Consider the following 27,745-nt stretch of genomic DNA (forward strand, 5'->3'; position numbering starts at 1 on the left):
AACAAAGCACCACTGCTCACATTAAAATCTCTCTTATGTCTCAGTTTCCTTTGCCCTCCTGGCTCTGTGCATTTTCCCTGTCTTCTGCTGAGGCAAATAAGATAACTGACATATTATCGCTGAATATTTCTGAATCATTACCACTACTGCTGTGCCTTTGCTGGCCCTCTCAATAAGAATCAATGTTTTTTTATGGTATGTTATGGTATCTCATTTCATCCTATTCTCACATCACAGTGAGACGTTGCCCCTCTTGGCTGCAGTGACCCCACAGCACTTATTATTTTAGATGTACTTTCTATTGTCTCCGTCTTCTTTGTCAAGTGCGTGTGAGTGCGTGCCATCCATTCGTCCACCATATTAACTGCAAAGCACATCCAGTTTGACATAATAGATGTCATTGTGTGTGTCCAATCTGCCAAATAACGATCCTTCCATCTCGCCTCAGTAACACAAAAAAATAGGTAATTTACCTTTTCATCACGGAGCTGGTTGCTAAGATACTGACTTTGTCCAAGGAAATGTTCCATTCACAAACAGCTCTACTGAAATAAAGATTACTCAGAACCAAGAAAAAGAAAATTGGAAGCGTTTACGGTGGCTCTGGAGAGAAGGTCAGGAGATCAAGTGATAGAGAATTCATTGTCTTAAACATCGTTGAACCATGGATATCTAGGGTTGGCACTCTGGAACTGATTGACAGATGAATGTTGCCATGTTTTTTGCATAAATTAAATGTAACTTTTGAAGCAGGATTATAAGAGGTAACAACTACTATTTTTCCAGTCAATGCAAGGAGCTCCTTTATGTTTTTTTTTACATCAACAGTAGTGTCTTATAGCAGACAGTGAACGGCTTTGTCTGTTTTACAAAACCGAGCAGTGTGTATGTGGACCTTGTGTTATTTATATTATATTTACATTAAATGAGTTCACATTATACACGTGCACGCTGGTCTGCAGTCTTCATACAGAGACCTACTGCTGAGGTGATTAGTTCATCCTGTCACGCTGCAGACTTTCCTCTCCTAAAGAGGCAGAGGTAGAAACCCTTTTCAGTTCATACTGAGCAATGTGCTGAGAGGACAAGAAAGGTCAAGGGGAGTGATCGTATTATCAACCCTTGACATGTGCCGTGTGACACAGAGGGTCTGCACATGGTTTCTCCTCTCCTCTCCTCCCCCATGTCACACAGAAAAAAAAAATAGACTGGTCCACATTTTCTACAACAACAGTTGTTGATGATGTGAGTCTGAATTTATATAAGTCAGACCAGGAAGTCAAACACCTATGTTAAAAGCAGCATGTTCTATTTTGCACCACTGGTTATTTTCAATAGTACAGTGATGTGACAAAATATTTGAATTGAACGTATTATTCAGCAGGAAGTTATATTGTTGTGCTCACTATAATTTGTTTTTCGATAATGTGATGACACACATTTGTCGACACTGACAGCTTGACAAATCCCTCTAACACCATATTGATTTTTGGGGGTTGAGTGCTTGTTCGTTCCTGAATAGCAGACCGTGCAAATTGTCATTCAAGCCACAATATTGACACCAAGAACTCCTTTTATCAATATTCAGCCATTACACATAACCTTTGTGCCGGAATTACAGTTTGCACTGGGTTATCCCATCTACCTCGCTGTCATCTATTACAATTATAATGCTGTCAAGAGATAGTCAATAACTAAAAAAGAAATTGTGTTTTGCTAAATCAGTGAGTCACTTTAGCCGTCAAGCTGCAGCAGTTCTTTACTGTGTGCGATGGATGGCTTTTGTTGAGGTTTTTGTTATATTTTATTGTCCATTAAGGCTAAGTGGTTATTTTAAAGTACACATATGCAGTATATATATATATATATACATATATATCCTAAGTGCTGCTGGTGTTTTGGATGTGGAAAATGTCTAAAGGCTGACATTTAGTTTGATTTTGATTGCATTACGACCACTTTATGCAGAGCTATGTAAGCAGAACGGGTCAGTGGCCTGAGCACTTAACCTTCTCAAATTTCAGCACTGAAAAACTCCTGCAGAGTTTTTTTGTTTTTTTTTACACTGGCAAATTATAAAAAAAAAGAATGTTTGATTCAGAGGAATATGTTGCTGAAAGCTGAAAGTGCGAATTGAATTTAAGCCTTATTTTGCTCTTGGTAAAACTGTCAGTAAAGTTCTTTCAAACTCACAAACAGTGCTTTAAAAAAATCCCATAATAGTAATTTTGACTAAATACGGAGTTTTGGCACAATTTGACATGGAAACTTTATTATAATCACATAACATTACATGAAAAAGCAAATCAGTTACATACACAAGTCAAACTCTGTGTTTGTGTGTGTGTGTGTGAGAGAGAGAGACAGAGTTTAATAAGCCACAGTAGCCAGTTTAAGATCTATGATCACATACAACAGTTATCACTAAAAAACGACCAATACTTTATGATTCTGGCACTTTGGCCAACACACAGTCTCACGCACACCTTCCATATATACAACTGCAGCAGTAGATAGCACATCTCTCCTGTCTGCCAGGACAGAAGCAATAAACAGCGACTGTGACAACAATCATAATAGCAATGAATCGGCACTGACATAAGGGAGGTAGACCTGTTGAACGTCCTCCGTCTTGAGCACAAACCAGAGAGGAAAAACGACACATTCCAAACCACATGTAAACACCTAAGGCCTTACAGTGTCTTAGCAGCACAAACACACTGGCCAGGATACATTGAAAGCGGCCAAGAAACTCACACTGAGCATATTTTTACACAGATACTTTTCTCAATTTTCTTGCTGTTTTGGAAAGCAAAAAAAAAAAAACCTGCAATGCGTCATACTTCATTACCTTTACCAGCAGACACCAGACAATGTCAAGACTACACACAATTAAGTTACGAAGGAGACCACCACCCACTTCATTAGCTACACGTCTGGTGTGTTCCCCTGCTGCTGTCGACCATCTGATTTTTCAGATATGGTTTTATATTTAAAACTCATCGACCGATGACATTGCATTACACACACACACACACACACACACACACACTCACGTGCACATACACATGCACACAGACACACTTAAGGCAATGGTGGCCTGTCAACAGTGACTTTTTGAGGACTTTTGCACACTTCATCATCTACGATGAGCCTATGACCTTAGAAACATGGCACATCATTATCACTGAACAAGCAAGATCAACCCTACAGAACATCACTTAGTATTGTATACTGTTACCAACCGATTTGTGTGCAATTTAGAATATGAATACACTATATTAACAATGATCCTAATGTGCACAGATATGGAGCAGAATCTATATTTGCCTGTTGCTAATGAAAGATTTTCTCTCTCCTCATCTTGTCACGTACGCTCACAGCAAGATGGCTGCACCATCATCCAGTCAATCTGGTGCAACAACAGCACTAATGAGAAAATATATCCAGACGTTCCACTTTGAAACATCGGTCTTTAATCCTCGTCATTATGTTCCACAATATTACTTTCAGTCCACGTGGACCGTGTCGCTATGAAGGCTGGCTTTACACTACAACTTCATTATATTTCAACACCGAACGTCATATTGAAACACACTGCAACGTGTATGTATCTGGATTAGAAAGGAACAATCTGTTCATCCTGACAAATCCACAGAAAAAAACCATTGTGACAGCGTTAAAACAGACTCCATTGTTCAAAAGAGCTCTTCTATTCATAAGTAATGAATAGGCCAAAGGTCCCTGTGGACCGTCAGGGATCCAAACTCACTGTGTCTCCTCGGTAGTTTGATTAATTGCAAATTTGTTTTTATTTGCACAACAAAAACACAATCAACAAAAGCAGCGCCGACATTTTCAGCCAATATTTTGGTCCTTTCATAGCGAGGCTGTGTGCTGCTTTCAAAATGGTCTTCTAGAAAAGTATATCAAATATGCGAGTGAAACATAAAAAGCCAAAACTATTTCTTATTAACATAAATAATGTAACTTGTTTTTATTCATGTAGAAGAATACGAGCTCATACTATGGTGATGTTTAAACATTAGCACATATAATTTGTTATTTTAATTAGGCATTGTACAAGTTAGTATGTAGCCATGCATTTGTTTTTGTCCAGCATCTCAAAATTTAGCCACATTTAGCTACGTAGCTTTATTTATTGAACTATTTGGAAAGCTTTAAACATTTGCTGATTTGCACAGCAGGAGTAATATTAGCAGTTATTTTGAGTTATGTTTGCTGTTAGTCAAATAAACATTTTCACTTTTTTGGCCTCCTCCTAATCCTAAGGTAAACATATATTTGCTGAGTGGCCAGTATTCATTTTGAAAAGAGGAAATAAATGATTATGCATTTGTCTGTAACTGTCTGCTATGGTGTAGGTGAATAATAACCAGTACTGTGTTGTGTTTATAGAGACTGGATGAGGTGATTATGTGAAGTCAGACATCAAATAGCCTCTGTAGCACCACAGAGAAATCTGTCTTTCTCGGCTTTCTATAAAAGAGAAAAACACAATTTTTTGTATTTTTTTTGCAAATGTCAATTGTAAATAAAAACCCAGACAATTGTATTTAAGTTTTTCTCTGTCTGGGAAAGATTACCAGACACATAAATACTTCCTGTCTGCAGAAGAACCTCATCCACAGTTATAGGAATGTTTGGTTTTCCTCAATTTGACAATTTGGGACTGAAGCAATCATTTCAATTTGAAAAACACACAACCCATCTACCGCAATCTTACTTTGGTTTTATTGGATGTGCACATTTAAGATCAGAGCCATGTGCATAAAGCAGTGACACTCGAGATATAGGAGCAGGAGTCATAGATACTAAGTGATTATCATGTCCACATTAAGCACATGCTCTGGTTTTCCTATAACACCGGCTGAGTTTGATGCCGATAAAAGCACTAAAAAAATCGCTTTCAGTCGTGCAATGATGCCTGGTTATTCTCCGGTGACTCTCAGGAGGGGCTGCATGTGTGAATGCAAATGTTCACAGTCTCCATACATTGTGTGGAGATTCTCCTGCCAAACCCCCTGGTGTAGTCTTCCGTTTAATGTGTGAGTGAGCTCATGTGCGAATGCAGCAGGAGAAACATGAAGGGATCCCCCGGTGGAAGCAACGGAGCGTTTTTTTTCTGCCTCCTACATCACCACAAGTCACCCTCTCACCTGGATCCTGCAGAGAGTCACCATTCTCACCCACAAAATATTTTGCCACATAGTGTGAAACAGTAACCCGTCAGAAAATTTACATGTGTGAAAATAGTGGTAAACCATCGGTATAAATCACATGCACAAATGGAGCTGCACGTTGATTCCACAACAAGTGCAGGTCATTCATCTGAGAGAAGGCAGTGAGAATGACAGCATTGTGCTTTGGTGCACACAGAGAAAATATGGTCTTCCTCTAAGCCCGGCAAGTTTGAGGCTGTGACAAAATTATTGTGAGGTGACTTCTGAAATAATGGCCGCCTCTCTCTAACCCTGCAGGTGAGCTGAAACACAATAACAAGTGACTGAACTTATTCGCAGGAAGTTCCCTCTTTTTTTTTAAGCACACAATAAGGCAGCACGGAACTTACTATTAACACAAAGCACTCTCTGATCTTGCCATTTGTAATTGTTTGGTAATAAAGAGATAAGTGTAATATTTACAACATTTACATGTGATCTGACATGATCCTTGTGTTTAGCTCATACAACTGTGAGTCACAGCAGTTGCTTGGTCCACTATACTGCACTATAATTCTTTTGTTTCATCTAATACAGGGGTTCTCAAAGTGTTGATACCTGAGGGACAATTTAGGAACCCAACATTGGGCTGAGGGCCGCCAAAGGAAAAAAAAACCCAAAGAAATCCCATTTGTAATAATTTTAATGACCAGATTGCAGTTCTACAATTAAGCGTTAAGTAATATAAGCGTTAATATAATGTAATTTAAGTATTAATATAATAACGCTTTATAATTTATTGGGAAATTACCCAGTATTTTGGCCATTGTTCTTACCTTCTAATTACAGGTTAATACCAAGTAACACATTTCTGTTACCATATATTTACTGGGTAAATAGCTAGTAATTGGGGGCTGTAGCTACCTGCTTATTACCAGCTTATAACCCAATAATACACAAAAATTCACCATATAGAAACCAGGTAAATAAAAAAGTATTTTTGTTTACACTTATTGGTCTGTATCCAGTAATGTCCAATAAACATTTAACAAGCTTACTAGCTCCTGGATTAAAACTATCAACTGTAATTCATTGCGGGCCGCAAGAAATGTTTCTGCGGGCCGCCATTGGCCCCCGGGCCGCACTTTGAGAACCAATGATCTAATATATACATGAAATTTGCTTTTGTCACATTCAAAAGTTGACAATGATCTAATAGGATAAACTGTTTCACTGCTGCACACACAGACATAATGTCTACTTCGTTCACGACCACAACACAGAGCAACGACACTGCCAGTCATTTACGGTAAACGGTAAAGCACCTCATGGTCGCAACACGTCTGTCTCTGTGTTGCCCTGTGACAAAGCTTCAGCAGACAAATATAACACATTATTATTATTATTATTATTTAGTGGCAGGCACTTAGTCAACAAGACAATCACATTGCCATCATTAACACAAGACTAACAACAGCTAACGACAGACAATAAAAAATACTGTTATAGCTACATAATGACTACCGAGTTGTCGAGACGTTCTCCCTTACATGTCATAAAACTCAGCACTGCTCGGCTCTAGTAACCCCCCCTCCCCCCCACACACGCACGCACACACACGCACACACACACACAGAGGGAGATACGTTTGCCCAGCTATTCTTCTTAGGACACTGAATGAACGATTTTGAATAAATGTGGGATTGCGATATGAGTCGCGATATCAGGGGAAATGATAATTTTTACATTTTTATTCTTATTTTCATTTGGAAAATACCCCCCCAAACATATTTAAAGTGATTACTGTGTGATTCTTGTGCAGATCTGTGAGAAACAAAGATGTTCTCTTCAGTCCGTAGAATAAGACGTGTGTAGATCAAGACAGTAATTCATATATTTTGACACACATTTTGGCTTTCCACCTCCTTTGAATACTGCAGTAGGCTGTGTTTATGTCAGTGGTCCTCAGTGAAAAGCCATAACTGTCTAATCTGTTTCTGTGCTTTTTTTTAATATAACAGTATGCTGTAAGAATGAGTTCTTTTAAATTCTTCCAACATGATTTTACTCATGTAGGAAAACGTCTGTACTGCTACATTAAATGGCCCGTACAGTACGTTAACTCCACATTGAAGTCCACATGAGCACTGAATTGGCCTGCAGGAAAAAAGGATGCGGGGTGCTGTGTTGCCGTAGTAACTATCTCTCCTGGATTTTGCCTGCATCCGTCCACCTCAGCAGGTTCCCATGGTGCTGACTGTCGTGTAACTGAACTTGGACATAGACGCCCCCATTGCCATAACGTCCTCTTCATTTTCCCGCATCCCGCGACGATGGCGGCGCTGGCAAGGTGCAGCGCAGCATGAGAACGTGGCGAGTAAAGCCTTGCGGAAACGTGTGTTCATGAAGCAGTAAATCATCGGGTTGACACAGGCGGAGGTGTAGCACAACAACTGGATGAAAGCGATCGGGGCCCCCGAGAGGGCATGCGTGGCGGAGGTGTCGTCAAAAGCTCGCCATGTGTTGGCACAGTACAGCGGCATCCAGCAGAGAAAGAAAAGGACAACAATGACCACCAGCATGCGGATGACTCGTTTCTTGGCCTCCAGTTTAGCCTCAGACGTGTTGCTGCGTAGGCGCTCGGCCTTGATTGCCCTGCCTGATGTGGACATGGTGGTCATCTCCATTGAATGTGGCCGCTGGCCCGCATTTACATAGCAGCCATCTCCATCATCACTGCCACAAGACACAGTGGAGGTCAGGCCATTTTTCACATCTGTTTGAAGAGCAGAGAACAACAAAAGGAGAGTATTTCAACAGAAAACTTTAGGTTAAAGGGATAGTTCGGAATTTTGGACAAAAGACCTATTTTCCAACTCAGCCGGTGTGATGGAGACGTCTGGAGACATTTTCAAGAAATTTCATTCAGTTCTTCTAGTTGCAGAGTTCGCTGGTGCTATGGCTAGCGCAAGTCAATGATACCTGCTAGCATGGCATTAGAAACACTCATACCGACCAGCAGCGCGTCATACTTCCGGCAGCGGCGGATTGATTCCGCTGCTGCTGAGAAAGTAGTCCCTCAAAAATTCATGCGATGCAAGGTTAGTTTTGTTTCAAATATTATTCTATCAACACATATATGTACATCGATAGTCTGCCATTACAATTGATTTGCCTCGGGTGCACTGTGGAGTCGGTGTGAGTGTTTCTAATGCCATGCTAGCAGGTACCATTGACTTGCGCTAGCCATAGCACCAGCGAACTGAATGAAATTTCTAGAAAACGTCTCCAGACGTCTCCATCACACCGGCTGAGTTGGAAAATAGGTCTTATGTCCAAAATTCCGAACTATCACTTTAAAGCTTATGGCTTGTTTACAGTTCAGTTTGGTACAGTACGGTACAGTTTAGTCAGGCTTGCGTTTTGAATGAGAACAGTACCTTGATCGGTGGGATGTGCACAGCGACAACAACAACAGCATAAGGCGTCAGATACGCCGGGGACATGTCCCCAGGACTATTTATGAAAATTTTGTCCCCACCACTTTTAAAGTTGTGTGCGTCTGCACCCGCACGTTCCGATCAGAGTCTGAATGGAGCACGGCAGGATGTGAGACGTGGGTAAAGTTTCCTTGGGCCGGGGCGGTTCGTGACGGGATGCTGTTGAGTGTGCTTACTGTATCTCATCGTTAGCATTAGCTTGTGCTAACGTTTACAGCCTTAGGGTTGTTTTGCGGTGAGGTTTTTTGTATGTGAAATGAAACGTCAAACGGATGAATGCTTGTACCCCGGCACGTTTAAATGCAAACTGACGCCCTTGCACAACAGACAACACAAGGGACAACAAAGGAGGACATCCAGCAGCTCGTTTTTTTTTTTGCTCAGTTCGTGGCTGTTTGTCTCAACAAGACATCAAGCTTTTTATGAAAATAGACTGCAGACATTGAAGAAACACCAATCACAAGGGAGTGACGCTTTTCTGTTGCCCAATTAGCTGACTGTTGTGTCAGCTGTATTATACCAGCGTTGTGTTCAATGGACATATACTGTATGATTAGATAGTGACTAAAGAGGCATAATGACCCCAGCTGTTTTTTTTTTTGTTGTTTTTTTTGTTAAATAAACTTGCAGCAGAATAGCAGCAAAGGTCACATGCACCCATTGGTTGAGGTTATTATCAGATAAATCATTCTGGAGTCCTCAAAAGCAAAGCAGCTGCTACATTTAATGGGCAGAACATTGACATCAGTTTTCACTGACCCCAATAATTACAGTATACATCAGTGGACGACGCAGGTTATTGATAAAAAAAAAAAAAATGCTCCTTTGATAAGTTGAATAAAAGCCTAAAAAGACACAAAACCAAACAGGAAATTATAGAAAAAACATATCTGCTAAAGATTTCTGGGACAATAATCAGTAATGTGCTGCTGCTGCTGCTGCTTTTGCTGCAGATAAACAATTTATTTTGTACCGCAGATAGAATTAATTTCTTTAAATCTCTATGGAAGTTGTGTATTTTTATCTGCCTAATGTCCGGTTGATATTTTTATTGATGTCTCTTGTACCTTATGATGTTCAGGTCAGCAGGGGCCAACCAATTCTATCCTCTAAATGGAGCATCCCGAAAGACACTCTATTATATTCCTCAGTGATTATGGAAAGTCAAAATTAAAGATCACATTTCATTTTAAAATAAGAATAATATAAATGCTAACATCAGTGTGTGCAGTTGACCACTCCAGTAGCTGCAATCAAAATTGAATTAAGTAATATGGAGAGAATATATACAGTGTTCAGTGTATTTGCAGTATATCTATATAATAAAAATAACAACTCAAATATTTAAATATAACTAATATTAATATGAAGGTTTGATTTAGGTCTACAATCTGTGACTGTATGTTCTATTTAAAAACAGTATGTAATGTAATTATTATTACTATGTATTATTTTTGTACAGTGCCTGCATTATGCAGTTCTTCTCATTCCATCACCTTTGGCAATTAGCACCCTCTGAACATGTTTATCTCCATAGTTACACATGACAAAGAGAACAGTGGTGTTGTTGTTTTTACTCATTGCTGCAATCTCCTCTATTCTACATGGTCATTTCTCTGGGGGGAAACTTGTTACACATGTGATGTATGGCCTCACCATCAGTGTCTTTTTTATGGCCCATCTCAAACCGGATGCCTCTGTAAAGTTCCCTGGAGATCAGTCCATAAGCCACAATCATCACCACACCAGGGATTGCAAACAGCGCAAGCAGGAGCAGAATGTACCTGAAAGACAAATAACCATTGAACAAAAAAATGTTTATTCACTGAATTCACACGTTTAACTATTTATTATGTACGAAAGTAGCAGGTGTATACACCCTTCATCAAGCCTCGAGTCAAACACAGAGACTTCCCCTGGGTTGACTGATATTACCGTAAAGCTTCTTCCAAAACAAAAAGACAAAGAAACATCTGTCTGTTAACTTCATCTGCCAGACTGTGTCCAGTAAAACATTTAATAGAAAGAAAGCGCTGCTGAAAACAGGTTCCAGGTCCAAACATGGAAGCAAATGAGCTCACACACACACACACACACGTTCAAGCAGCTATCCTTTTAAGGACTCTCATTCATTCTTGGTTCATTTGAACAGCCTTAGCAAAGTGTTATCTCTAACCTTAACCATCACTAACGCTAAACTTAACCTATAACCACATATGTGTTACTTTGGTAACAATCTTAAATCAGTTCCTCAGAAATGAGGTTTTGCCCCATTAGGACCATCTCCAAGAGGACTACTGGTCCATAACGTCAGTGTTTATGCCAGAAAAGGCCACACAGTCCATGTGAATTTGATACAAAACAGCTCATTGTCCACACACACAGCTAAAAAACAACAACAACAACAACAACAACAACAACAACAACAACAACAACAACAAACTGTGCATATCAACCTGAAAATGTACCAAAATTAATACTAATATATAGTAATATAGTAATAATATCATATAGTACAGGGTGTTGTGCATAATATTACACACTGTGAGAGAAGTATCTCAAATAATAATAAAATAAAAACATCTTTTCATTGTTCATTTCATTCAAAGGTCAGTGTACACTAGCAAATCGCCGGCGTTTGTTTGTCTGTCTGTCTGTTAGTTAGCAACAATATACCATAAAGAAACTCGAAAAGTCGTGGACAGATTTGGCTGACATTTTTCAGGAAATGTCCGCAATGGGACCAGAAACAAGTGTTTAAATGTTGGGTGTGATCCGTAGACGCTATCATACGGTGGCCCAGAGGTGTCAGGCCAAATACAAAAGCCACAACACAAATACAAAAGCCACAACGGAAGTGACCCACAATGGAAGTGAACGGTAACGGATGTTGACAATGCGGCGGATTGTTGCCATGGATGTATAATATGAACTGGATAGAGCACCGCCCCCTCTGCATTGAAGCCAATTTTTACATGGTGGCCACTGTGGGTACTGCAACAAAAAATCCCATGGGGCCCAAAAAGCAATTTTCCCATTGACCGCAATAGTAAAAGAGACGCCTGTAAAAGTGTCCACAGGACTATACTATCACTATTTTTATCACTATTTTGTGGGGGGCTGAGCTGCCTTGGCGGAGGTCTGCAATCTCCGAGTGCTTTTCTAGTTTGTTGTGTTATTGAGGGATTTTTGTTTTTCTTTTTGTCATGATAACTGGATTTACTTATAGCTACCGGGACTCGATGATAAAGTTTTTGAAAGCATTCATGAACTATAACGTTCAACTGAGAATAAATATATTCACTTTTAGTTAAGTACAATTGTGAATACAGGACTTTTGTTTGTAACAGAATGTCTTTCGTGTAGTATTTCAACTGTGTTGTGTAATTGTGTGGTATAGCATTTTTTGGGGGTACAATAAGTTGATATGCTAATGCTAAATGTACACAAATCTTCATTAGGGAGTCATTTCACCACAGAGCCACAAAGTTGATAATGTTGAGTAACTGACTCGGGAGGATACTTGGGGAAGTTAGAGCTAATTTATTCATAGAGTACCATTATCTCAAAGTCGCTTTTTGTGAAAACATTGGCTGGTATTCAAGCAACAGTTTCTGTCTTTTCTAATCTATAATGTGGGGAAAAAAAACAAAACATTGTTTACCATTTCCTCATTATGATAACAAACTGACTTTTCCAAAAGGAAACAAAAACCTAGAAACACTCACCAAGTCTGCGCTGCCACTGGGAGTGGCCACTTATGACGACACTGGTGAGCTGTGGTGTTGTCGGAGCGCTGAAAAGATTCCAGATGACTGATGATTGGATAGGGGATCATGATGATGAAGGCCACCAACCAAGTAGCAGCAATCACCCGATAAGCATGTGAGCGGGTCTGCCAAACCCGTGACTTCAGAGGATTACAGATGGCGCTATAGCGTTCAATCGCTATGGCAACCAGGCTGAACGTGGAGATACTCACTGATATGCCTGAAGGAAAACAAAGCAGTTTGTTTTGGAAGGTTAGAAAACATCCACTCCTCACTGTCTGTCACTTATTTTGAGGAGTGAAAAGTTATTACTGTGCCGCTCTCAGATTTGGAACAAATAATAAATAGGCACAAAAGCATGTTTGTTGTTGTTGATGTGCGTGTAATATCCAAAATCATAAAAAACAAAATGAAGGTCATCTGACGAGAGCTCACACAAGCATACAATGAAAGGCGGAGAGGTGGGAACGGTTATCTCTGAGTCTTAAGGAAGAGGAAATCATGTTGTACTTGGCCACCGATGCAATCTACCAACTCCCTCCTGACAGGGTGAGACGGGAAATTACTCTTTTCCTCTCCGTGTCTTCAGGAAGAATACAAACTGTGTGCATAATGTGTTTGTGCATGTGTGTCCAGATCATACTCAGGCAAAGACCAATAGGCCACCATTCTCTCCCAGGGCTTTGTGTTTTACCTAATCCACATTTCTCTTCAATTCATGCTGTATTTCATTCTCTGAATCTTTTAACTTTATTATTATTTCTACTTTACATGGATGTTTAGTTTAATCCTTCTTCAAAAGGGAGCGTCAGATTTAATTCAAGTGCAGGAGAGCATGAAAATATTCCATTACCTCTACAGTATATACACATTATTTATATATCAAGATATTTGAACATGCTGCTATGTGACATTTGTGGTGGAAAAAAACCCGTAACTTACTTACTTGTGAAACATTTTTGCATAATATACATAACTTTTAAAATGTGCTGCAACAACACATCAGTCAATCGTGACATTTTAAAACTCTAAAAGTGATCGCCTGAAAATATCTTTCAGGTGGTTTTTTTGTCGTTGTTTTTTTTTTACTGTTGTTTCTCAAGACTCTGAAATGAAAATGTGAAGCTAAAACAAACAATGACACCAACGATGTGGATATTGGAGTGAGTCACTGTCATATTTTCCCGATTTGAATTAGGCGCACCGTCACCGCTCGCTCCACTGTATGGACCAGACTTCAAATAATGATTTATTATTTAGTAGAAAAATAAAGGAGCGCAAAGTCACAGTGGCAGAAGAGAGAGAAAAGAAAAGAAAACAGATGTTAGCAGTGAATCAGAGCTTCAAAGGCAGACTAATAATTGGATTGCAGATGACGTGATCCCAGCCGACAAGGAGAGAAAATCCGCTTTGAAGCATTAAAAAAAAAAAAAAAAAAAAAATCAAACACATCAAATATATTGCCTTTAACTGAAAATTCCATGTGCCAAAAATATCACAATATCTTAACTGGCAGTGTGGCAGAATATTTGTCTAACCCATAATTAAAACAAACCAAAATAAATAGCTGATATTATTGGAGACAACAGTGGATTGCCTGCTAAAAAGTGTTTCCGTTGTGAAAGCATCAACAGTGGGCAAATCAAGCTGGACTGGAATGGATTTTTAAAAAATATATATTAATTAACTGGCTTTTGCTTTTGTTTTTTCTGCTGTGAGTGAAATGTCTGACAGTTAACGGTGACGTGGTCTCACCAGTGTGTGTGTATCTTGTGTGCTTTTTGAGATTATAAATCAATAATTGAAAGGCTACAGGATGAATGTGTATAATGAAGTTGAAGTTTCCTTCCAGAATCAATTACACGTCCTTGTGATTACAAAATCCTGAGCCATTTGTTATGAGAAAGGCAAGCATTATTTATAATGATTTTATTCATGAGCTCTCGTACTTTCTGCCGTTATCCATTGTTGGCCATAAAGAAAATGACACCTCTCTCAACCCAGTCATCAGGATCATATGCTGTTATTTACTGTGGCACCTTTGGCTGGAAAGAGAAAGAATTGATAATCACGGGATTCCTCATGATACGATACACAATAATAGTCCATGATACCAATAATATCACGATACAACAATACTGTGAGACTCAATATATTGCAAGACAATCATGTAGCGATGCCTCATGATATCTGTCTGAATGAAGAAAACAAAACGTCCATAAAAGTAAAACTTCTCTATTTATTCACAATATCTATCTATAAAGCAAGTTGCGTCTGTGTGTGTCTCTCTGTGACAGGCATATCTCAAAGATCGCCCAAAGACTTTGGATATGGGTTGAGCATGGCCCGATGGTGTGCATCCTTGATTTTCCATTTTAATTTTCACTGATTTATCACGCTACACCAGGCAGGCAGTGGCTCATCAGCAGCAGCTGTGCTGTCTGGAGCGGGGAGGTGAGAGTGAAGAGGCTGTCCTCACGGTGGGTGAGACATTTTCACACGGTTCACCGCAGAACATGGTGTTATACTGAAACGATGAAGTCGGTGTCCATTCACCAATATGCGAGCTCATATTAATTTTGCATTAGCATGCAACTACTTTTCATGCATTACCATAACTGAAAAATTCTTCAGCTCCCACTATAGGAATACATACTTCCGACGGGCACTGCGCTAGTAGAGAACAAAGTGGATAAAGTCTATGTCTTGAATGTGGATGGGGCATTTGTTAATTTGTTAATTGCCATTATCTCGCTGTAAACTCCCTCGTCTTCCACCCAAGTTTCCCTCATTCATTTGAGCAGAGACGTAACGTAGCAATGCCCGGCAACTTAGTAAAACTGGCAGCGACTCTTTACTTTACGTGCTAATTAATTTGCAAATTAAAGGTGCCATATGTAAGAATGTGGCCAAAAACGGTTACTACACTCAAATTCAAAATACCGAGGTCTATTAGGTTTCGTTTTCTGACGTAACTGTCAACCCGTGGTTGCTCGGCAGCTGAGACTCTACTGACTGCAATGATTGGTAGACGGCGGTAGGTGGCGCCACATGCCAAAACATGATTTCAAAACATGATTTGCAGTCTGCAAAAGATTTTTTTTAATACAAATATTTTGGCTGTACTGTTGTTGTTGGTGAGTTCAGTTTGTTATATGAACATTATTCCTGAGTCTCTGTGACATATTAATGCACCTTTAACTACCTACATTCTAGCATCCAGACAGCACTCAGAAACATCTGGCTGAAGGATTCAAAGTATCTTTCAAAATAGAAGTACAGTTGAATATTAGCCACATTTACAGACATGTTGATTCAGTTACATAATGCACCTTTAAAATATTGATATTTGCCCTGGCTTATTGATGATCATGAGGAAGGACGACAATATTACCAAATTAAGTGGAACCAAAGCCACGCCGCCCTACATCATCATTGGCGGTCAATGCTCATAACAGTGGCAACTGTGTTTTTTCCTTCTGTCAATTCAGAAAATTGTGTTTATCCATCAAAGCAGCACTAACGGCTGCATGTTCTCCAATTCCTTCCTCATTTTCACCAGAATGTTGTCCTTCCTTTTTCCTCTGGTCTACAGATTACACTGACACGCCCACTGATGACTTCATGCTTAACATTATGGGACATGTGGTTCTGACTGATACATACTTTTGCCAAAAAGTCTAATTCAAAAATTGGATGAGAACAGAATGTAAAAAATCCGACATTTCTACCACATTTCCTGAAGTTCAAGGCCTTCAAGGGTGTCAAGAGTACAAGGATGAATCTTTTCATGTATTTTCCATAATGTTGACCTCACAGTTTCTTGATAATAATCCCAAACATTTCTTTTTTTCACCGACTGAAATTTCCATGGACAGATATTAACCTGCATTAAAAGGCATTTGACCTCCAGTCTGAAAGTGCTCACTCCCAAAGGATTGAATTACGATTGAGATACGAGTGACATTTCGCACGATCGCTTTTGAAAGAGCCTCGGCTATGAAGTAAATGTCTGAGGCAAACGATTACATATAGCTGCGCTCTATCTAAAAGTGGTTTTTCATATCAGCCCTTTCCACGTGTTCACCTCAATATTGTTGCATAAAGATTATAATGAAACATTATGCTGACCTGGCAATATGAAGACCAACCTCAGGAAAGGTTTGCCTGAACCCAATAACACGTCAGTGTTAATACTGACATGCCCTAAATCATCATGCATGGCACAATAAGATGAAAGGTTAATAATTATGCTGCAGTTTCTTAATCTAACTTTCCCCCCTTTTCCCAGCACTCCCTCTCTCACCCATTAGGTAGGAAACGATCTTGCACATGGTGGCTCCAAAGATGAAGTCCTTGAGGACGCTGGGGATGAGGTTGAAGGGAATGCAGAAGACGGCCATCATCAGATCGCTGACAGCGAGCGACAGCAGGAAAGTGTTGGTCACGGTGCGCATGCGCTTGTTGACGGCCAGCACCACAATGATCAGCAGATTTCCGACCACACTCAGGAAGAAGATGAGCGAGTAGAGCAGGATCTGCAGCGTGTGGTCCTCATCTTGTATAAAAGACAAAAGACAGGAGGAGAGGAGGTGTTAGAGCGTGAGCATCGGCGCCCGACTGAACCAATTCATCAGCTCTGTTTGACAACCAGCAGCTAACAGTGTTGCGGGCGACAATTTGCCACTGCTGAGTGTGAATGTTTAGTGTCGTACACAGCTGTAGATTAGACTTGAGTGGACTCAAGTGGAGCCATTGGAACAGGACGCATCTGAAGTGTTAGAGGAAATAAAGAAATACAAATTCATTAGTACTTGTGTCTATCACAAGAACTATCATTTACAGTTTTTCAGAATTGTTTACACACAAATACTGGTACTTGACACAATGACCACAACATGTAACTCATGCACCATCCCCCCTGAACCAACTCTGCTAAACTACAAGCACAATTCCTGCTCCACACTCAAATTGCAGTTGTAAAACACACTTTTTTCAAAACACTACACACAATTCTCTGCATTTGGCACAATTTTCATGAAGAAAATCTCTTGTTTTCACAAGGAACACACTGTCATTCAAAATTCTAAAGTTATCTTCCCTACTATGCAAACTGACTCATCACATGGGAAAACACCTGTCACACAGTTTTACAATTTGCAATCAGTGCGTTAGCATAAAAGGTTTCTGTTTTGCATGTAGACCACTGTGTGCAACTTTGATGGACACTGTGTACATTGTTTTTGTGGGAAATAAATAGGAATAAAATATGTGTTACTGTGTATTTGTGTGTTTTGAGTATAAAAACAATCCATCCATTATCTACCGCTTCATCCTCCATCATCCATCACAGGGCCTATAAAAACAATATTCTAAAATATTTTACACACTTATGTATGTAGTGTCTGTAGTAAGTGTAACACTAAACCCTAACCCTAGGCCTACGTCATTGTGATCAATGGAGAAGAAGTGTTTTCCATTCAACATAGTGTTTTACATTGATCACATCAGTGTTCAACTGGTTCTTATAAATGTCTATGCATATGATGGTTTGTGTGTGTCATTTGAAAACAAAATACCATTTTGAGAAGAAATAACATTGTTTTGAATGTAAAAGTTTCATTTTGCAGGAGAATTGAGGGGTTTTGCCCATTGTGTGTGTGTTTTTGGATTTGTGTGTAGAGTTGTGAGATGCATGAGGCATGCTTTCAGAAAATGTGTGTAAACAATCGAGAAAAACTTTAAAAACACATATTTGTAATGTCACGTTTGGGGTCAAGTGCACTGATTGGTCTGACCTACAACCTTTTGATTTGATGGCGTGATTTCGTCAAAATAAGCGTGTTTGTGTGTCAGGGTGTTACTCATTTTAGTTCAGGGGCCACATACTGTACTGAGCAGTGCAATTTGATCTCAGGTGGGCCGAACCAATAAAATAATAGCATATAAACCTATTTGTTTACATTTAATGAAGTATTTTTTGATAAAACTTCAAACTGAAATTTCTTGAAAAATATGATTAGATTGTGTGATGTGATATTTTTACAAATTCATGTGGGCCAGATTGGATCCACTCGCGGGCCGATTCTGGTAAACAACTGAAATGGATATATATATGGGCTTTTCAAGATTATTATTATGCAGTGCTGAAATATGTGTTGCTCTGTCTTAGTATGTAGACCGTTTCAAATGTGCTCGTAATGTGCCGTGCAGTGTGTGTGTGTGTGTGTGTGTGAAATGGAGAGCGAGTAAGAGAGAGAGAGAGACGAGGCTCAGTGCAGTGTGTGTGTGTGTGTGTGTGTGGAAAAGACCTCGCTGCATGTTTTATGATTGGGTTGGTGTGTTTGAAAATTCATCGTTTTCTGCGCTAAAATATCTAGACAAGAATATATATCAGTTGAGTTGTGTACTGTACAGAAGCAAAAACATCTCTTCGATTCACTCTTTGAATCCAGAGAAATACGTATTTCTAATCAAGGTCATGGACCTTTTTATTTATTTTGGTCAGTAGCTCAGTGGCAGAGCGAGTCCTCTTACAAACACAAGGTTGTAGTTTCGATTTCCTGGCTCTGCTAGTCTACATGCCAGTGTGTCCTTGGGCAAGGCACTTGACCTGATGCTTGCTCCTGAAGACTGTACTGGAAATATATAAATGCGCTATATGAAAGTGTGAGTGAATGGGTGAATGTCAAAACTGTGTAGAGTAAAGCAGCTAGAGTGGTCCTCAAGGATAAATAAATACAGACCATTCACTTTGAAAGATTCGTCTGCTCTACTTGTCGCTGCTGTGACTTTCAGAGCAAATGCTCAAGAAATCTCAGAGTGAGGAGAAAAACATTCAGTTCTCGTAGTTCGTCAATATCTTCACAAGCTGCTTTCCATCATCACCAACCTAGGTCTTATGTTATTGTTTGGACGGAGAAATTGAGTTCACTTTCCATAATTGTTCTGTTTAGTCATATTTTGGTTTATGCTGTCTGTCTATGGTGGCAAGAATACAAACGCTCAAAATGTCCTTCAGTGAGATCACCAGCTCTTCCTGGTGTGAATAAAAGTCCGTATCAATATTAATATCTTCCACTCTCAAAAGTATAAGCCCTCTGTTTGCTGTAAACTAGAAAAGTCGAAAACTTGGCTTCACTGGATCATATCCTATAAAAATCCATGTTATCTGCTTCCTCTGTTATCTTCCCCTGCCCTGTAGACACAACACCTTTTTTTTTTTTCTTTTTTTTTTTTAACCAGCTCACCGACTGAACCATTACTCTCGGGATTAAAGGCACCCACGTGTTCCGCATGTGTCGGACACAAATCGATCGCACGCACAAACCCAAACTCTATTGACACAGTTGCAGACGCAGGTGCAACCAAACATGCTTAATCCTTGAGAAAAATACCTGCATCAATTTCTCAAAAGCAGTAAGAAACTGTATAAGCTACTCAGGTCTGATTTGTACAAATTGATATAGTGGTTTTTTTTCCCACTTATTGCAATTTCCATCAGATTATCTCCACAGGATTAAAGGAAAGGTCCTCTCTTGAACTCGCTCCTTTTTCTAAATTGTGCCACTTTTTACCTTAACAGCTGAGCAATTATAACACTAACACATCACTGATTCATCACACACAGCAATCGGAAACACATATTACAGATTTACACCTTGGATGTTAACATTTTAATTGTACATATTCATGATTTGACCTTCTCTCATCTGCCTGTCTATCGATAAGATGTGTTAAATCCAGACTAAGCTGTAAACGTCTGCTGCACAGCGCTGTGGCGTGAAGATTAAACACAACTTCTCTGAAGCACATGAACAGATGTGGTTCATGTGTGAAAGTAATATATTATAGAGCTGAAACTTTTTTTAAATTTTCATGATTAAAACAAGATTTCTGATTGTTTTCAGCTTCTTAAATGTGAATATTTTCTTCATTTCTTTGCACCACAAAACTGAATCATTTTGGTTTGTGGACAAAACAAAGACATCCGAAGACATCGTTATTTCCAGCTTTGACAAACACTGATCAATGGTTTTTAACATTTTCTGGAACAAACGATTAATCGAGAAAGAAATCTACAGATTAATCGATTACGAAAATCTTAACCCTCAATCTCAAAAATGTGCGCTCCCTCTAGTGCAAGTGCTGTCCTGATTCTCAGAAAAATTAAGATGAGGGGCAAGTTTAAGGGCTGTATCGCCGTCAATATTGAGATTTTCCGAGACCACCCTTGGGAGCAAGGCCTCCCAGAATGCATTGCGTGTTTTGACATAACAGAGATGGCGCCGAAAGCAGTGAAACGAGTACGCTACAAATGAAGTATTTTCTTTGTTAATAGAGATATAAAAATGATGAAAACCATTGTATTATCTTAGTTTAGGCCCATATTATGGATTACTGACGTCATTGTTGCGTAACATTTATTTTTATTTTACGATCTTTTGTCAATAGCCGGCCGGTGCGGACAAGCGATCGTTTGCTATGGTTTACTTTTCAATAAGTCGTGGTGTGTGGTAACTGTCAGCTGAATATGTCCGTGGTTGTGGTATTTGTATGAGTATCATCTTATAACTAACTGACAACCTAATAACTTGACTGACAAACGGATCGTAATAAATAATCGTGACGTAAATGTGTTCTTCTTCTTTTTTGGAGTTGACAGACTGGACTCAGCTTTCGCGTTATTCTGCCCCCTACAGTCTGAAGACATATCTGCATAAGGGGTGTCCCATTTCTAAGTGACAAAATAACCCTCAACACTTGGTTTTGAGGCCCAGTTAAGATTAAGGGTTGAGCTTGAGGGATAAGATAGGAATTGGAATTGGCCCTATGTCATTAAACTGATTTGATGGTTTTGCATCTTTGCATCATGTTTCTCCATCACTTGGTGGATTCAGAGTCTTACGCTCTTTCTCTTCCTCACATCCACACCATCTGTTTCACACGGTCCTATATGCAAAAAGCAGGCATTGCAAATACGCTGGTGACATCAGGGATCAGGGCTTCTTCAATAGAACAGGTCGCAACAGAGTTGAAATTCTGACCGATGACTCGTTAAAGAGGAGAATCAACACACTCCTTCAATCATGACTCTCCACATTGGCCTCTGCCTAATCAAAGCCCATTAGCCTTCTTGTGTGCTCACCGGCTGTGAGGAAAACACTAATAACTCCCTCGGCACATTCACTCTTTCTTTCAGGCCATGCCTTCCAATAGCTGCTAATACTCATGTGTATAGGGCAGACACATTTGTATTACAGTAATCACCTTATAGACAAATGCTTTACCTGCACTCTCGGGCCAACATGTGCGATTGTCAATGCTGCAACACTCAATATTCTATTGTTCCATAGTATTCAATTAAAAAGGACATTTTAAATAGATGTACCAGTGTCAGTCAGCTGGCTTACATGTGGATTAAAACAGAGATGTAAAAAAAATGACAGTGTTCAACAAGGCAGTGAAGTGTATGTCCTGAAATATAAGTGCCTTTTTTTGGCTCAGAGCCCAGAGTTGACCAGGATTTTCTTCTTCTTCTTGACACAAGTTTACAGTTGGTTTGATGCACACAGATGGCTCTGCAGTTCCAGAAAGCCTTTACAGTGTTTGCTTTAAGTCGCTGTTCTGCCTGTGGGGGACGTTTTCTAAACCTGCAACAACCTGTTGTTTTTGTAACATCTTCAGATGCACATTCTAAGCCCATGCGGTGATATTATATAGGAATACGATACAGGGTCTGATAAATGACTTGGTGGCATAACGCTGGGATTTATTTGTGTATTCTTTATCACATTCATTACATATTGCTTGTGTCAAATTACTGTGAAAGGTCAAACTACAAAGTAACGGTCCCTTTATGTACAATAAATCGGAAAATAGGACTTTATTGGCTGTAATAAATTCAGTTTTTTCTTTTCTACAGTAGACCATGGGGGTGGGGGGGGGGGTTAGACCACACCACACAATATTTGTGCTTCATGAATGAAAGGCAAACAGCAACCTACACCTTATTCTTGTTTGCAATTATGTACATAAAGGGGCAATAATAAAAGGGTGGTGCAGAAGATGGAAAATGTGGGTGTTATTATTGTTGTTATTATTATTTAAATGTGAGGTTCAAGATTTGGATGTAAAAAAAACTGGTTAACAGAAAGCGAGTATTAAATATGCAGGGAAAAATAGTGGATGAATTAATAATAAGGTTCATATTCTAACCATTAATATTAAAGATTTCATCCGTTTCTTTCACTCAGTATATCAAACATGATATTGACTATGAATTGCATTCCCCCTCTCTCTCTCTCTCTCTCTCTCTCTCTCTCTCTCTCTCTCTCTCTCTCTCTCTCTCTCTCTCTCGTTCATTTATATGCAGTGTGTGTGTGAGTGTGTGTCGCTTTCAATCCCAGCGTTCCCTCGTGTTGCCGCACATATCAGAGGAACTACAGCTCGGCTCCTCGACGACTAAGGTTTTGGTAAATGTCACAGCCAGTGGTTAATCCAACATTGGTAAATGTCATCTGGAGCAATCGCCACAAAGCCAAGTGTGGCCCCCTGAGCGGGTTGATGAAGGCACAGAACAAAAACACTTTGTGCTGAGTGACAGACTTCATCAGGCATTTCACACAGTGACTCTGGTCACATCAGTCAGAATCCATGCAGAACGGCATGATGGCCACTTGGAACCCAGTGCAAATGGGTATTAAATGCCTCAACTCTGAAGTGAGTGAGATCCAAGTGTAAGTAAAGGTAATGGAGAGGTGGGAGAGAAAGGGTTCATGGTGAGCTGCCTTTTTCTTTTTCTTATATGCATTTTATCAGGAGTAAAATGATGTTAGATTATGGGGAATGGAACGTTGCCATAATATGCAGTGTCTGAAAACTGCTCTTTTGCTTCTACAATCGTCATTTCTAAAGAAGAACTCTCCAACTGATGTATGATGATCCAGCATCTTAATTTATACATATTCACCTGTGACGTATGCAGTCAGATTATTTTTTTTAAAGGTGCCTGTTTTTAGGCAACAACCTGCCGCATTCATCGTGAAAACAGCGGTTTCCCCTCTCCATGATGTGGTTGCTCCCTTCTCACACATCAGTGACACATTAAGATTCTAATAATGAATCGGTAAAATCCCGGGATTAGAAAAAAAACGAAGAGAAATGTGACATATTATGCTGTGAAATCTTTAAACAATAAACCTGTGGCGCGACTCAATTTGAAAAGATACAGTGAAGCATTTGGATTGACGGAAAAGAAACCGGGGGGAAAAGAGCAAATGTAGTAGAGACGTGATCGATGGTGTGGTGGAGTCAGTGATGTGGTGGCAGCAACGAGAAAGGTCACGGAAGCTCACTTCATCTCTTTAGATGATTATTTTTCAATGATTATTTAGAAGTGTTGATAGATGATATAGTGGGAATGCCAAACTGAGAAGCACACACACACGAATCAAGATTCTGTCTGAATCTGCTGCAATGTTCAAATGCATAAGGTTTTGGAATTGAGCTCGATAAAATATCCCGAATCTTCTTCTTCTTTTCCTTTCGGCTGCTCCCTTCAGGGGTCGCCACAGCGACTCGACCTCCTCCACCTAACCCTGTTCTCTGTATCCTCCTCTCTCACACCAACTATCTTCATGTCCTCTTTCACTACATCCATAAATCTTCTCTTTGGTCTTCCTCTACACCTTCTGCCTGGCAGTTCCAACCCCAGCATCCTTCTATACCAATATATTCACTATCCCTCCTCTGTACATGACCAAACCATCTCATTGTGGCCCCTAAGGTAAAATGTCCTGAATGCTAAATATGAACCATTGCTCAGGTGATTAACAGCCACCTCATCAACACACACAAAACAATTGTAAGCGATAAAAAAATGCATAATGATGATTGATAACAGTTGCAGGTGCAGCAAGGACTGTTGGTCACAAACAAGTGAATTGTATTGATTCCACTCCAAAGTGTTCTCTGTTTTATGTTGTTGTACGAAGTGTGCGACTCTATAAGTCTTCAGTATGGATGGAGTGCTATCAAATGCTGTGATGCAACACAAAGCAACAAGCACATAAACACACAGTGGTGCAATTTGAACCCCCACACATCCAGAGAGACTGCAGAGATGTCAGATTCATTTTATGTACGAGTTGCATTTTTTAATATATCATTCACTTCTGCCCTTAAGTTAAACTAAATGTATTTAAAATATAAAATATATATTGCTAAATGCATGATCCTATATGTTCATTTTGAATAATGATGCTGGTGTGTTGCAATGTTTCTGCAGCCATAACAAAGCTGAGGGTATTTCAAATTAAAAGCCCTTGTATTTCTTCCTTTTGAGCTCAGATTAGATTATTACTGTAGAATTTTTGACAAAAGTTTCTCAGAAGCAATAAAACGCCAAATGCATAGGTGTTGGTCAACATATCATGGTGGTTGCACTTTTAATAATGTCATAAATACAGATGTAGCTGCGCTCACCTCTCTGCCTCACACGCTCAGGTATGTTCCCGCATGTGTCGTTTGGCGTCTCCAAGCTCCAGTTAGCGGCTCCGCTGTGGACGCACTCGGGTGAAGCGGATGTGTTGTTTTCCGCATTGAGATCCATATTTCGCACTTAAGAGTTTAACAGCAAGTTCAAATCAGTTTCTGACCGTTTTTTGCTGAACCTCCTAAGTGGTTTGGTATGATGACCGGACTCTGTCCGCAGTCCATGTCACTTGGTTTGGCGCAGGGAGGGAAGTTAACGCTTCCCAAAGTAGAAAAAGATGAACGAATTAAATCAAAAGGAGAAAAAAACCCAGTAATTTTCGGTGATATTCCCGCTTTTACTGTGGATGAGTCTTAGTTGGCATTACGCGCGTTCATCAAGGATCTGTGCGCACCACGAGAGAGAATGAGCGCACTGACGCACCTCTGTGCCAAATGATCCGCCTGGGGTGAGGAGGGAGGGACAGAGGGAGAGAGAGAGAGAGAGAGAGAGAGTGTGTGTGTGTGTGTGTGTGTGTGTGTGTGTGTGTGTGTGTGTGTGTGTGTGTGTGTGTGTGTGTGTGTGTGTGTGTGTGTGTGTGTGTGTGTGTGTGTGTGTGTGAGAGAGAGAGATTTCAGAACAAGTGAAGTAATGTCATATGGCATCTGGTGTGTGTGTGCGTCCATAACGTGGATCACGTGATGCCTGATCAAAAGACATTTATGTTGAATTTTACTGATAAAAAAGAGACGAATTAATATTTTGCTTTTACATATCTCACGATATATGGGATATTAAATCAGCATCAAAAGAAGCCATTTAAAGATATACATAATATTTGTGAGCACTTATTATTATTAATCAGCGCCTAATTTTCGTATCATGACATGTTTCTCCATATGTGCAAGGAGAAAAATATACATGCATTGTGATTATTCCACAGAATCCTAATCCACACTCACACAGTCCTGTTTGACTCAACTGCAGACCCAAAAAAATATTCTGTTGTCTTCATTTTAATTAGGCGTATTCAAGTTTAGGTAGAATCCCCCCATTTAAGTGCATGTAGTGGATTAAGGCGCACGCTACCGCCCCCACGTGTCGTGCGAGGGCATGTTTCGTCCCTGTTCGTTTTGAGAGTGATCTTAAAGACTGTTGATGAAGAATAATAGACTGAAAATGCTTGTCTGAGTTCTCTGTAAGAGCATAACCATATTTCCCATTAAGCCCTCAACTATATGAAATGTAATATATATGTATATAAGGCAATGTCTTACCTATATGTGTATGGAAGATGCTTGGCAAATAGGAGCAGGTGATCAGAAGAGACCATTCATTAATTCATTGATCCTTGACTTCATGCGACTATTTAAGGTCCTTTCCTCAGATGTTGCAACCATCACCTGACATTTACGCTCGAAACTACACTTTAAATGTCTCAATATAACCGATGATCAGATCGAACTGTTATTAAGAAATGTGAGCAGCAACGTACGGCGTGTCAGTTTAAAACAAAGCAATCCAATAATCTACAGTATGTGAGCTCTGTAAACTCATAATATGCTGAGAGATATGGACAATATCCGTAATCTGATCATTTCTCCCTTTATATATATATATATATATATATATATATATATATATATATATATATATATATATATATATATATATATATATATATATATATATATATAATTTGATCAAATCTTGAAATAGGAACGAACACAGTGCAGAATGTTTCAAAATGATAACGATTTACAAATCAAGATAAAAAAAAAAAAAGGGCCAGATTCAGCTCAGCTACAGTATGTGCTTTGAGTCTGGACAGGTTACATGATGGTTTGTGTCTTCCCGGCCACCTGCACATGTGATAGGTGTAAATGTTTTTGCTTTCTCAGGCATGTTATGATTGCTGTGGGGAGGCGAGGCCTGTGGGGCCTGTGTGGCCTCCGAACGCTCAAATGACTCCCAGCAAATGGCTCCCATTATTTCAACTATAGCCCACCTCTAATCGTTCTCCTGCTCTAATTAGCCGGCTACAGCAGGTGCTGTCCAGAACCTCCTTCCTCCGTATAAACAGGCCATGTGAGGATGCCAATCAAGGTGAAGAGAGACACTAGTGCTCCCTGTTGAGGGCAGTAATCACAAACTGGCAAATCTTGTTGATTACTGATGCTCCACTGCTGATGAAGACAGGCTGGAGATAATCAACTCAGAGGGTGGCATTTTACAGCTCATGCATCCTCTGGGGCTACTGTATATACTGTATATACATACTTTGCTGCCACCATGATAAACACCACTGAGATCATGTTTCCAGATCAAATAAACAACTCCGGCACCAGAGAATTCGAGCAGCCCAGGCAGGCAGCGTCACGGAAATACTTTTCTTTATAGCAAACACAGGGCAGCGACTACGTGGGGTATAATGGGCGGTGAACGTGTCAGTGCTAAGCTGAGCTGAAGAGGATTCCTGTCTCCTTCCACTCTCTCCATCTCCCCTATGACTGCGGCTCCTGAGCCTGTGTTATCGACTGTTCAAACATGGCTCTAGGCTGGAAGAGAGTGTGTGACTGCAGGGAAGGAGGTGTTTGTGTATGGGGGGGGGGGGGGGGGGGTAATCCTGCAGTGATTCTCCCATTTCCTGCTGTTATTTTTTTTTAAACATTTTCCACTCCAGGATGCATTAGTGGATCGTGTCCAGACATAATATGATGACAACAGCAGCACATTTAGAAATAAATGTGCCAAGTAGAACCATATAAGGTTCTTCGGCTTGTCCTCATAGGAGAACCCTTTTTTTGGCTCCAGATG

General features: G+C 39.8%; 1 protein-coding gene across 1 annotated transcript; it reads right to left on the reverse strand.

Annotated features, from left to right (window-relative positions):
• Positions 1 to 7,417: 7,417 nt before the first annotated feature.
• Positions 7,418 to 25,066, reverse strand: cckbrb (cholecystokinin B receptor b; the record flags this gene model as incomplete). The annotated part of the gene is made up of 5 exons (XM_083908403.1): positions 7,418 to 7,959; positions 10,340 to 10,467; positions 12,412 to 12,673; positions 16,760 to 17,011; positions 24,940 to 25,066. The coding sequence occupies 5 exons, from the start codon at positions 25,064 to 25,066 to the stop codon at positions 7,418 to 7,420; spliced, it is 1,311 nt and encodes a 436-aa protein (XP_083764529.1).
• Positions 25,067 to 27,745: the final 2,679 nt, after the last annotated feature.

Source organism: Microchirus variegatus (genome assembly GCF_963457635.1).
Source record: "Microchirus variegatus genome assembly, chromosome: 22".
Lineage (NCBI taxonomy): Eukaryota > Metazoa > Chordata > Actinopteri > Pleuronectiformes > Soleidae > Microchirus > Microchirus variegatus.